This window comes from Sorex fumeus, unplaced genomic scaffold, assembly GCF_029834395.1.
Source record: "Sorex fumeus unplaced genomic scaffold, SorFum_2.1 ptg000265l, whole genome shotgun sequence".
NCBI classification, from domain to species: domain Eukaryota; kingdom Metazoa; phylum Chordata; class Mammalia; order Eulipotyphla; family Soricidae; genus Sorex; species Sorex fumeus.
Window position 1 is genome coordinate 84315 of NW_026606322.1, and position 14229 is coordinate 98543.

The 14229-nt window shown below is 43.6% G+C and overlaps 1 protein-coding gene across 1 annotated transcript in view; it reads left to right on the forward strand.

Moving 5' to 3' along the window:
• Positions 1-7208, forward strand: part of LOC130018566 (HSPB1-associated protein 1-like) — a 64235-nt gene extending 57027 nt beyond the window's left edge. Inside the window, exons 5-8 of the mRNA XM_056109319.1 lie at positions 84-255; positions 5488-5571; positions 6446-6556; positions 6678-7208. Coding sequence (XP_055965294.1) covers positions 84-255; positions 5488-5571; positions 6446-6556; positions 6678-7208 — 898 coding nt within the window. The remainder of the gene's footprint in view (positions 1-83; positions 256-5487; positions 5572-6445; positions 6557-6677) is intronic.
• The last annotated feature ends 7021 nt before the right edge of the window (positions 7209-14229 follow it).

The window sequence follows — 14229 nt, forward strand, 5'->3', positions numbered from 1 at the left end:
GGAACACAGCTGTTACTGTCTTCTTACCTACTTTGTCTCACCTTCAGACTCTAACTGGCACCTTCTCTCTCTGTGTTAATTAGGAAAAGGTGGCATCTCTTTCCTCCTGAGGACACTCCTTTCCTTTATCCAACTAGAATCCCTTATGAAGAATCCAGTGTGTTCAGTAAAGTCAATGTTGTCAATCCTGATTTAAAGCGTTTTCCTCAGTTCCAGAAAGCTCGAAGGCATATGGTCATTCTGCACCCAGGACAGGTAATAGAGGTGGAAACACTTGTGAGGTCCATGGACCTCTAGTCTCAGCTTCTACCAAGCTTCTGTGCCCTGTACGAAAGAGCATGGTCTCCTTCCCTGCTGCTTTCCTTGTTGGGATTATTCTGGTCAAAAAGCACAGTGTCAGGCATGCGGACCTGAGTATGTATGGGACATTAGTTTACAATATCTGCTCAACACAGACACATAAAGCGCTTGGACATCACGTGGATAGAGCACCTGCGAGTGAGTGAACCGAACACTGGGCACTGCTTTTCCTGACTGTTTCTAAAACGTCCTCAGGTATTGCAGTCAGAGCTGCTCCCCAGGGGGACAGTCCCTGCATCAGGGCTGTGTCTGCTGCTATGTGACACAGGAAGAGTACTTCATCTCTTCAGGAGGTTTTATGCCCTTCACGCTCCTTCTCCCTGCCTGCGTCCTTGCGGCCTCCTTCTCACTGACTCACTTCCTGCTTCTTTCATGCCCCTGCACTTGGTTGCCTGTTGGAGTCTCTCCCCACTCGGCACTTCCTCCAACCCTGGACAGCCACCACCTATTTTATATGTAGATTTGCTTTTTCTGGATGTTTCATGTGGACGCACTGGGATGGCAAGTGGGCTTTTGTGTCTGGCATCTTGCACAGAGTAGTGTTCCCAGAGTTCTCATGTTGTAAATGTCATGAGCGTTTCGTTCCTTTTCAGAACAGAATACATTCTGTTGCTGTAGTAGCACTGTAGCACTGTCCTCCCATTGCACATCGATTTGCTCGAGCAGGCACCAGTAATGTCTCACAACAAATTGTGAGACTTGTTATTACTGTTTTTGGCATATCAAATACATCACAGGTAGCTTGCCAGGCTTTGCCATGCGGGAGAGATACTCTCAGTAGCTTGCCGGGCTCTCTGAGAGGGCTGGAGGAATCGAACCTGGGTCAGCTGCGTGTAAGGCAAATGCTCTACCCACTGTGCTATCGCTCCAACTGTTGCTGTCATATTCCTTATAAATGGATATATATCTTATTAATGTTTACAAATAGTTTTATTTATAAATACATAAACACAAATAAATATGTGAAGAAAATAAATTTTATTTATTCAGTTGATGGGCATTTGGATTGTTTCTGCTTCTTAGCTGTCACAAATCTTGATAATAAGAATATCTGTGTACAGGTTTGTGTATGAATGCATGTTTTCTGCCTGAGAATGGAACTGCTAGTCATATGATATCTCAGTGTTTAACATTTTGAGAACTGCCAAATTGTTTTACACAGCACCTGTACCATTTTATTGTCCTGGTACCAATGTGTGAGGGTTTACATCTCATTAATAATGCTATTTTTCAGTATTCTTATTGCTATTGATAATAATTATTGCCTTGTGAGGTATTGTTTGGTATTTTTTATGGGGGGGAGGGGCTAAGCTCAGGGCTTACTCCTGGCTGTGATAAGTGATAGGATCACCCCTGGCCATGCTCAGGACTGTTGGGTAACATTGCTTTGTCCTTCAACAAGAAGCTTAGATTTATCTGGTTACACCCATTAATCTGGTTACACCCATCAATCTGGTTACACCCATCAATCTGGTTACACCCACCACAGTACTCCAGAGGCACTTCCACTTCCATTGTGTTTACATGTAAACATGTAAACAGTCTTCCTTATGCTCTCCTTCCCACCCAGTTAATCAGCTTTCCCCTTAATCAGACTTTGTTAATTTGTAAGATCAGTTTCCCAGAAATCTATGATTTTATATGTATGAGTGAAATATTGCCTTTCTCCTCTCCATATGCCTTATGAACAGTTTACCTTAAAGTAATATCCTTTTTGTATAGATACAGGAAGACCATTAACATTATGCTTTGTAACTTAGGATTTGATTGGCCTTGAATATTATTCACTCCCGGGCATCTGCTTTCTCGACTTAAGCCTCAGTTGCCCTTAGTTCCTAACACCCCAAAAGCAGGGTCCCAACGAGGGACTGAATGGACCCAGGGCAAGCGGTGAGCTACCCTGGCAGCGAAATGGGCCAGGCCATAGTGCCACGATTCTTAACTATAAGTTAAGAGTTTGATCATAGACAAATGCTGTCATGATCCAAAGGTAACGATGAGACTAGGATCCTGCTAGGGGTGGGAAAGACTATCTGGCCTGAGCACCGTAGTCTGAGATCGAGATGGCCCTAGGAGAGCAATTCTGTAAGTTTAAGATATTTCTTACTGTATCCATACAAAATGATTTATATTATATTCAAGGAGAGGAGAGGCACGCCCATGGGATTCTGCTCTAGGGTGGGTCCTCCTGCTGAGGAAGGATCTGTCCTAGGAGCGGTCTTCCCTGAGGCTAAGATTTCTATCCCTGTTGATCTCTACCCCTATTGATTGTGACCACACCTATGTGTAATTGTTTCCCCAATTCCTCATGGAGAGAGGATTTAACTGTACTGTAGGAGTGGGCTGGGGCAGAAGGAAGGAAGAAGAGAGTTCAGAGAGGATCAGAAGGAAGAGGAGGATGAAGGGGGATGGAGAAGGAGAATGAAGTAGCTTGGGGGAGGAAGACTGGGAGCAGAGATAGAAGGAGAAGGGGCAGAGACAGAATGAGAGATGAGGAGAGAATCAGAATAAACTACGACTAATACCTACCAGCCTGGCCCTCGTTCCTTCCTCTGCCTGACCATCGCCATCGACCTCTCCGGGGTGGGAGAAGGGTGAGACTACCGAACGCGGGCGGCGGGAGAGATAGAGCCACCGCCGCTGTGGGTGCCGAGCCCACTTTGTGTGAGTTTACACACAGGACCATATATGGGGTTGGGCAAGGCCTTATCCCCGGTACTGTCTCTCTGGCCATGGAAATTCATTTTTTTGTCTTCAATTTTAGGAGACACATTTGAGTCAGTGGTGCTGTCTATTGTGCCATTTTTCTTAAGTTCTGCTGATGCCTAATACATAGTAAAATGATTCTCTTACCACTTTCATTTCATTTTCATTTCATCATCCTGTTATTCGTCGATTGCCTCGAGCAGGCCCCAGTAACATCTCTTTCATCCTAGCCCTGAGATTATATTCAAGGCTATTTAGGAGAATGAGACCCATCGTTGTTACTGGTATTTGGCATATTTGGTATGCCACGGGGAGTTTGCCAGACTCTGCCCTGTGGGCAGGCTAAATTTGATAGCCTGCAAGTTTGTCCAAAGTAGGAATAAGACAATAAGATGTCATAAAAAAAAAAGTTCTGTTAAGATGTCGCGCGGCCGCATTTGCGGCCGCGCGGTTCCGGGATCTGGATTTTATAGTCTCTGAGTCTTGGCCGCTGATGGGATTACACGGCGCCAGGGGGCCAAGTGGTGGGTGTGACCCCCGCCTACTGGAATTTGGAGGATCTGGGTGGAAGATGCTCGACTCCAATTCGAGTAGGCTTGGAGGTCTCGGCCCCGGAACCCGCGTGGCTTTGTCCCTCTGCCAGTACCTTCATGTGTGCGGAGAGTGGTCTCAGCATGGTGGTTGCGCCGTGTAATCCCATCAGCGGCCAAGACTCAGAGACTATAAAATACAGATCCCGGACGAGAACAGTGCAGTCTCTGGCCCCGCGCCTGGGTGTTCCTTCCCGGAGTCCCTTGGAGGGGAGCAGGTTGAGCTTTCCTCCCCGCCCCGACCAGGGCTACGGCAGCCAAAGACCTCCAGGACCAGCCACCACCATGCTGAGACCACTCTCCGCACACATGAAGGTACTGGCAGAGGGACAAAGCCACGCGGGTTCCGGGGCCGAGACCTCCAAGCCTACTCGAATTGGAGTCGAGCATCTTCCACCCAGATCCTCCAAATTCCAGTAGGCGGGGGTCACACCCACCACCTGGCCCCCTGGCGCCGTGTAATCCCATCAGCGGCCAAGACTCAGAGACTATAAAATCCAAATCCCGGACGAGAACAGTGCAGTCTCTGGCCCCGCGCCTGGGTGTTCCTTACCACTTTATTGGAAGTATAATTTGTGATAAGACATTCATAATGAATAAATGAAATTCAGTGATGACTCAGCGATAAGAAATGATAATCGGTGACTAAATTCAGTGCTTAGTTCTCCTAAAATAACCCCTCCTCACTCCCAGCTTCACCTCACTCGGAGCAAGTGCCCACAGTTTCCTAACTCTGAAGCCCTAAGGCTTCGAATCCCCTCATCTGCTCTGCTGAATCTTTCTTCAGAAACCTTCCCCGAGCATGGACTGCTCACTGCCAGTGTGCACTGCCCCTTCCTGTTTCATGATTCAGTTGAATTACTGGGTAATGCAGGAAACTCCTGTCCTTCCTACTCTCTCATAATGTCACTATTTTATCCCCCAGCCCCAGCTCAGTTTTGTCAACCTGTGATGCCGGTGGGACACAATTCAGATTCTCCATGGAAGCCGGGGCCTTCCATGACCCTGAGCCTGTTCTCCAACCTTCTTTCCTGTTTCTCCCTCAGTCTGGAAACACAGTCCTGTGCAGTCCTCCTTCCTCGCCTGTGCTTCCCTCTGGCACGTTCTCCTTCTCTAAGTTCTCTTCTGCCCTGTTCGAACAACACTTACAGTTTGTCCCTGCATTTCTCCTCCCACTGACATTTCTAGGTACCGTTGTCTGCTCCTCAGACTCGCCATCACTGTAGAGTCACTGTCTACATGACCTCTGGTCGGTTAGATTTCAGAGGACTATGACAGGAAAGGACTGAAACTGGCTTCTCTTATTTTTCTCCACCCCGTTCTCAGAATGCATAATCTATATTGTCATGGAAAGGAGGAAAGGCTGAAAATTCAGACCATTTCCCAAGATTTACATATGTGCATGTGGAGGAGGTTAGGAATTTAGGTGAATCTGGGGCTGGAGCTATAGCACAGCGTGTAGGGCGTTTGCCTTGCCCGTGTGGCAGACATGGGTTTGATTCCCAGCATCCCATATGGTCCCCCAAGAAATGCCAGGAATAATTCCTGTGTGCAGAGCCAGGAGTAACCCCTGTGCATCGCCAGGTGCGACCCCCCCCCCAAAAAAAAAGAATTTAGGTGAATGGATATTGGAGAAACTCGCAGTATTCTTTATTGAACATATGTGAATTTATGAATAAAAAAAGGATTGTCAGAATCTTCTCATTTCCCTTTTCTGCAACAGTATTTCCACAAACTTATTTTTCCCTACTGCTTCAGTTAGAATCTGATTTTAACAACAACAACAAAATGTCCCTGTTCTTGTGGTCATCTTTTTTTGTTTGGTTTTCAGGTTCTGCTTGTTCCCAGACACTGGTGGCATTATGTTGAATCCATTGATCCTGTCACTGTCAGTATCAATTCATGGATTGAACTGGTATGATTTTGGTTTTGTTTTTAAATAAACGTAATAACTGCCTTTAGGATTTCCAAAGCCTGTCTGTGAAAACTATGTGGGTTTGATATGCTGCCATTTCTGGATTTTACTCTCAGCTGAGGGATACTTCAATGGAAATAGGATTATTAATGACATGCCCCTCCCGCTCTTTTTTTTTTTTAATTGAATCACTGTGAGATACACTTACAAAGCTTTCATGTTTGAGTTTCGGTCATACAATGATCAAACACCCAACCCTCCACCAGTGCACATTTTCAGGGACCATCAGTGTCCCTAGTATTTTTTTTTTTAAGATTCTTTGTACCTGTTATGTTCTATTGTCAATTCTATATGTTACATATGTAGGTTGTTCTTTCCATTAGGTACTTTTAGTAAGTTGTTGATTATAATGTGTTTTCTCTTTAATTTCCTAGTCATTGCTTATTGTATCTTAAAAAAATATTTAGACACTTCATTCTTGTAGCTATGCAGGTTTATTCTAATTTTTCTCATTCCTCAAATAGTTTATTAAACTCTGCAGGAATTATTTCCCTGTATGTAAATATTTTTCTTTTGAAATTTAAGTATGTTAGATAATGGAAATGTTTGGAAGAACATCATGAGGTGCTCATGTTTAAGGGTTATTATATCTTAGAGATAGTTACATGCTCCAAGTTGTTTGGTCAGTTATTGTAGAATGCTTTCAGATGACAAAGGATAGTGAAGTATGCAGTTAGGACCTACCAACAGCATATGTATTCCGTCTGAATGTTTACATTACTCACTGAACAGAACACATAAAAGAAGTCTATTCTTTATTTTTAGCCTGAGACACAAAGACAAAGAAGAAACTTTGTTTGTAATCTTTATTTAGGAAGAAGATCACCGTGCCCGGGTAGAGGAGGCCATCACCCGCACGCTTGTGTGTGCCCTGAAAACTGCAGAGGACCCACATAATACTAGAGCCTGGCTGAACCCAACTGAGGTATGCTGTTTCTGGTTTCCACCATGCAGTTACTGTCCTGTGATAAATCAACCCTAGACATTGTTTTACTCATTTTTTTGTGGGTTGGTAACCATTCTAAGAGTTTTTTTCTTTTTCTCAGGTTGAGGAAACATCCCATGAAGTGAATTTTCACTACTTAAATGGAGCTGTTTCTGCCTTTATGAATCATTATGCATCTAAAATAAAAGACATCCAAATCCTGAGAACAAATGGAGAGTGTATGGGAGAGGAAGATGTACTTGGGCATAGTAACATGGAGGTGGACGGAAGGCGAAGCCAAAGCTCAGCCTTTGGGGCAGCGGAACAGGAGGCTGCAAGCTCCTTTGGCCCTGATCTGATCCCTGTGCTTCGGAGTTTAGAAGACCCTCCTGCAAGGCATGGCAGCATATGTGAAAGTGATGCTAATGACTCCGTGGGCCAGGATGGAGAGCATTGTGGAGAAACGCCTTGTACCAAAGGGCAGCCAATGAGGACTCCCAGTGAGAATGCAGCTGTGAAACAGTCGGCTTCAAATCGTCCTACAGCTCCTTCTCAGACTGTAATTTCTACAGATGACTTGCTGGACTGCCTGGTGCACCCACAGGTAACCAGGATCGTGGCACAACTTTTGATACAAGGAAGGAGTTTGTGATTATGAAAGAAAGGAAGGAAGGAAGGAAGGAAGGAAGGAAGGAAGGAAGGAAGGAAGGAAGGAAGGAAACCCCCAAAACTAAATATTTTAAACCTCTCCAAAAAATTGTATGAATTTTGAAATAAAGGATAATAAGATTTTCAAAAATCCATTTACGCTTATTTGTAAAAGTACTTGTCCTTGCCGGGTTAAGTCTCAGCATTTCTGAGTTTCTTTCAGGCTCACTGCTCTCAGGCCAGCCTGGCCCATTTCTGGGCCTCTGTCTTCAACGCTCAGCTTTCCTCTGTGCGCTCTATTCTGTTGAATGGATAAAATATGTTCCTAATCATATCAACTTCTGCTTTTTAACTTGAATTCTGATAACTTCTTCTAATGCTTTCTACCTTTTTCTCCTCTCTTTTTCCAGGATACTGCTTTAGCCATGTTCTAACACTGGAAGAGCACTAAGCTGTCTAGAAAAGAAGGACATTAATGAATAAAAATTCTAGTCCTTTGAAGAGTGGGGCCATAACACATAAGAATTATCTAGGAAGATGTTACATCACCCTCTGTATTAGATACCTAATTAGACTTTTTAAGATACCTAATCTAGCATTGAAATCTTATCTATAAATTTTATTATATTGTTTCTCCAAGTAAATATGTTTTTTAATATTATAGTACAGCATGCTATTACATAATAACTGACTTTTCTTATGGGGACATAAGATCTATTATGGTGATATGAAATCAATCTAGAATCTAAATCTTGATCACTTGATCACTTGACATCTCGTTACTCATTGATTTGTTCCAGGGGGGTGCCAGTAATGTCTCCATTCTTCCCTGTCATGTGCTAGTGTAGCCCAGTGGCGTCTACTCGCTCCAGGAACACGAAGAACCTAAAACCATTCATTCAGGGTCTTGACAAAGAACTCTGACCATCTAGTAGGTGGGTGGCCACGCAATCTTTTGACGTCCCATGGAATAAAATCAGTAATGGCTCTAGTCCAGCAGTCATCTTCAAATCGCATTACGTGCCCAGCCCATCTGATTTTCGATGCCTTGGCAAATGATACAGCATCCCGGATTCTCGATCATTGATGGAGGTCGGAACTCCGGATTTTCTTCTCTCACTTGAGTGAAACGTATTACTCCAAGCATAGCTCTTTCCATTCCTCTTTGGGAGACCCAAATAGCGTTCTCATCCTGTTTTCATAGGGCCCAGGTCTCTGAGGCATATGTTAATGCAGGAATGTCAGGAACTAGTTCATTTCTCATGAACATTGTCTTGGTGAGATTCAGCTTCAGTCTGACGTTTCCACACTCACAGTCGAAGTCAGCCAGCATTTGTGCCACTTGGCTAATGTTTGATGTTATTAGAACAATGTCATAAGCAAAGCTGAGGTGATCTATCTTCACTCCCATTCCTCCCCATTCCAGTCATTTCATGACGTTCTTGACGGTGGCACTGAAGAGTTTCAGTGAAATGGTATCACCCTGCTGAACCCCTCTCTTGACATCGATGATCACTTCCTTGTAGAATGGTGAGATCCTGGTAGTGAATCTGTAATACAGCTCATGGAGGATCCTGATGTATTGAGTTTGAACACCTTGTTTAGTTAGGGCTTCGATGACCGCTTCAGTCTCAACAGAATCAAAGGCCTTCATTAAATCAATGCACGTAAGACAGAGTGGCATCTTGAACTCCCGAAAAACCTCAGTGAACTTGGTTACTGTGTGGATATGGTCAATTGTGCTGAATCCTTTTTGGAATCAGGCTTGCTTGCGTGGTTGTCCTTCATCTAGTGTTCTGTCAATCCTATTCAGGATGACTTGAGTGAACAGCTTGTTGTAGACAGCTAACAACAGGCAGATTGGGCGATAGATGCCAGTGTCGTGGATGTCTCCCTTCTTGTACAGTAGAACGGTCCTGTTGGTTTTCCATTGGAACAGAACCTTGTATTCAGACAGGTAGTGTGTGAAGAGTCAAGTCAGTGTATTGATGAGTACTGGCGGCAGATTCTTCAGGTGTTTGTGTCTGACCTTGTCTAGGCCGGGTGCTGTTTGCTTCTTTACTGACGAAATGGCGTGTCGGATTTTGGAAGGGAGAATGTTGGGAATGACATATCCATCCTTTGGAATTTGGTATGTGGGCAGGTGGACGTGGCTATCAAAGAAATCCGAGTAGAAGTCATGGATAATATTCTCCATTGCCCTCCTGGAGATGTGATAGATCCATCAGGACGTCAGAGGGCAGTCATCTTGTAGTTGGTGAAGGACAGGCGGGCGTTGCGAATGCTTTTCCCATCTTCTGCCGCATCTGCCAGCACTGCTGCTCTTCTCTGAGATCTTCCTTTATTGCATCTCTGCACTGCTTTGGGAGCTTGGATGTTAGCTTGTGGTTGCCTGAGGCTCGCACCCAGCCACATTGACAGATATGCTCAAGAGTTTTTGAAGATAGGCGTCGTTTTGTGGCTTTTTTTTTTTTTAATTTTTATTAGTGAAACACCATGAGGTACAGTTGTCGACTTACAAATTTTTGTGCTTGGATTTCGGTCATACCATGATCAAATACCCATCCCTCCACCAGTGCCCATTTGCCACCACCAAGGATAATATCCCTCCCCCCCCCCATTTCCCCCATCCCCCCCTGACACTGTGGCAGGGCATTTCCTTTTGTTTTCTCTCTCCTTTTGGGTGTTGTGATCAGCAAAAGAGGCACTGAGTGGCAAACATGTTCAGTCCAGTCTACTTTCAACCTGCATCTCCCCTCCTGGGAGGATCCTCCAAACACCCTCCATTTGGTGCTCCCTTCTCTATCTGAACTGTCCTTTCCCCTAGAATACCCGGCTGGCCTCTTAGCTATGGAGTAATCCTCCTGGTGTTGATCTCAGCTATTCTTGGGTATTAATCTCATATTTTGTTATTTTATATCCCCCAGATGAATGCAATCTTTCTATGTCTATCCCTCTCTTTCTGACTCATTTCGCTTAGCATGATACTTTCCATATTGTACCACTTGTATGTAAAGTTCATGACTTCATCTTTTCTAAGAGCTACATAGTACTCCATTGTGTAGATATACCAAAGTTTCTTTAACCAGTCATCTGTTCTTGGGCAATCAGGTTTCTTCCAGTTTCTGGCTACTGTAAAGAGTGCTGCAATGAACAAACAAGTGCAGATGTCACTTCGACCACACATTTTTGCCTCTCTGGGATATATTCCCAGGAGTGGTATCGCTGGGTCAAATGGGAGCTCAATTTCTAATTTTTTGAGGAACGTCCATACTGTTTTCCAAAAGGGCTGAACCAGTCGGCATTCCCACCAACAGTGAAGGAGTGTCCCTTTCTCGCCACATCCACGCCAGCAAGGGTTGCTTTTGTTCTTTTGAATGTGGGCCAGTCTCTGAGGTGTGAGATGGTATCTCATTGTGGTTTTGATCTGCATCTCCCTGATGATTAATGATGTAGAGCATTTTCTCATGTGCTTTTTTGCCATTCGGATTTCTTCTTTGAGAAAGTCTCTATTCATTTCCTTGCCCCATTTTTTGATGGGGTTGGATGTTTTCTTCTTGTGGAGTTCAACCAGTATTTTGTATATCCTTGATATCAACCCCTTGTCAGATGTGTATTCGGCGAATATTCTTTCCCATTCTGTAGACTGTCTTTGTATTTTGGTCACTGTTTCTTTGGAGGTGCAGAAGCTTCTTAGTTTAAGATAGTCCCATTTATCTATCTCTGTTTTCACTTGCTCGACCAGTGGCGTGGCATCTTTGAAAATACCATTAGCCTCAATGTCATGGAGGGTTTTGCCAACTTTGTCTTCAATGTACCTTATGGTTTCTGGTCTGATGTTGAGGTCTTTAATCCATTTTGATCTTACTTTTGTACGTGGTGTTAGGCAGAGTTCTGAGCCCATTTTTTTGCATGTAGCCGTCCAGTGATGCCAGCACAATTTGTTAAAGAGGCTTTCCTTACTCCACTTCACATTTCTTGCACCTTTGTCAAAGATTAGTTTGTGGCTTTCTCTCGCTCTGTGTTCCTCACATAATCATGGAGGTGCTGAACCAGTTGATCATATTCTTCGTCAATGTTGTCAACAATGGCATCTTGCCATGTTGCCACAATAGTGCCAAAGAGCTCCCAGTTGGTGCTCATTCAGGGAGTTCTCTTCTTAAATCTTGCAGCCCTTTCTCCCTACTCTATGAAGTAGAATTTTGCATGGAGGAGATGGTGGTTCGATTCCATTTGGAATTTTGGCACAACAGCAACATTGGTCAGGCAAGACCATCGATTGAATACGATGTAGTCAATTTCATTGTGGAACTGTCCACCAGGAGACTCCCATGTCCAACATTTAGATTCGGCCTTCTGGAACTGAATTACCATGGATGGTCTTGGTTGACATGATGAACTCAGACAGTCTCTCACCCTGTTCGTTCCATTCTAGGTCATGGGACCCGATGTGGAGTCTTTGGCTAATCTTCTCTAAATCTAATTACCTTTTAATATATTCCCATCCAATTACTAATATGCCTGACCGTGCTTAGCTCTGAGATCAGGAGATTAGGCATGATTAGGGCGACATGAACATAGAATAAATGTTATTACTCTAAGATGAAACTGCACCTTTTGTGACACATGGAAAGACCTGAGGTGACTAAGATAGGTGAAATATGTCAGTAATAAAAGATAATTATTGCTTATGGTTACATTCGTAGGTAGAATACAATAACCACAGCAAATGGACAAAGCACAACAAAAATAACTCTCAGATTCCAAGACTTCAGTGGTTAGAAGAGGAAAGGTAGGGTGGGAGAAGAGTAGGTAAAGGCAGTCATTCTGATAGGGTGATGGCAGTACTGCTTTGGTGCTGTGTGGGGTAAGGCTTTTTTCATCTATAGGGTGTGAAGCAGTTCTGCTGAAATCTTGTTGGATTGTAAAGCAATAGCACTGTAGCACTGTAGCACTGACTTCCAGTTGTTCATCAATTTGCTCGAGCGGGCACCAGTAACATCTCCATTGTGAGACTTGTTACTGTTTTTGACATATCAAACACACCACAGGGAGCTTGCCAGGCTTTGCTGTGCATGCGGGATACTCTCGGTAGCTTGCCAGGCTCTCTGAGAGGGGCAAACCTCTGTCAGCCATGTGCAAGGTAAACGCCCTACTTGCTGTGCTATCACTCCAGCCGTATAAAATTTGTTTTAAAAATACATATTATGTATATGACCCAGCAAGTCCGCTTTTGTGTATCTAGCCCCAGGACAGAAAAACATTCATTCAAAAGAACATATGAACATCATTATTCATTGCAGCACCCAGGACAATAGCTAAGGTTTGGAATCAACCTAGATGTATAACAACAGGTAAGTAGATCCTTAGGATGTGGTATATATACACAAAGGAATACTACACAGCTGTTAGGAGTGATGAAATCATGCAGTTCATGGAAACATGGATGGAACTGGAAGATATGTTAAATGAAGTAAGCCAGAAGAAGAAACACTGATATCACTTAGAAGTGATATGTAGAATAACCAGATGAGAGAATTCAATGTTTTAAAAGGGGGGGTGCCTAGATCAATCTTGGACCCAGAGTACAACAAGGAGAAGGAAAGTGTGGAGAGGTGTGGAGAAAAAGACAGGTGAGAAGTACTGGGGGCCAGGTCAGGAGATTCATGTACAAAGGTGGTGTTGAGAAATGACAGAACCAATTATCCCAACCACAGAGTCAACAACACTGAAATCAAGAGACTCAAACTTTAACCGCTGAACTTAGAAAGGGGCCTGTCAAGAGGGCAGCTGGAGGGGGGTGGGGTGAGGTGGAATATGGAAAGTAACCTGGCTACCCTGATGGAGGGAAGTTGACACTGGTGGGAGGGGGAGAGGTGGGGATCAGTGCTGCAATACTGTATATCTAAAACTCAAACAATGAATAACTTTGTAAATCACAGTGCTTTAATAAAAAATTAAAATAAATATTCTGTAGGCCAGATTGATAGACAGTAGGTAAGTATTTGCCTTGCATGGAACCAGGGGTTGATCCCTGACACCACATATTGTTCCTGCATTGATCCCTGAGTGCAGAGCCAGGAGTAATCCCTGAGCACAGCTGGGTATGCCCCAACCCCCAAAAGCTAATCATACAGACACAAAACCTACTAATTTTTGCTAAGTATTTCACAGGAAGCCAATGAAAATATATTTATGCAGTACGATGATGCTACCTATGTCCACTATTAAGAAACCCTACATCCGCAGGCTTACCTTCTCTAGGACGAAGGTTGCACGTGTCTTATTAAATTGACTTGCCACCATGTTGTACTCTGGATGATTAGGTGATAGGTTAACCACACAGACATTTTGTTGCTTCATATCACTCCAGTGTGAAGGAATATCAACTGCAAGGAACACATTTTAGGGACCGCTCACACCTGGGAAGACTCACCTACACCGTCCTCATTCCTGGTGTGCTTTGCAAAGCTGTCACTGTTCTCTTGCTTTCTAAGCACCCACTCAATGTATTCAAGAAGTTCATTATCTTTCTAGGAAAACGTATTTTTTATGTGTTGACCACGACAACATATATCAGAGCCAACCTTAATACTTCCTTAAAATAATCTACTGGAAGAATAATTCTGAAAAGTGAAACCTCTGTACCTGCAACTTAAGTTTTTGATGGTGCCCAGGTTTTTGGGTTGTTTGTTGAATATAGTTTGTTTATAGGTTAGTTCAGTATATATTATGTTCACTCGCTAATCTGTTGTTTAATAATTTGACAACAAATGTTTTCTCTACAATATTTAATCACTATTGTCTTATTTAAAAATGTGTAAATAATTTTTTTATTTTTGCAAGGATTCTCACTACCATAAGGCCCTCCACCTGTTCTTTTATTCCTTTTCACCTTGTTCATAGGATTTAGGTAGGTGACAGGTTATGTTCTATGGCAGGTGGTGGTGGCAGCTTTGCCTCCTCTTCTGCTAAACAAATACCATACGGATTTGTCATTCCACTAGGGCTGTCATTAATACACA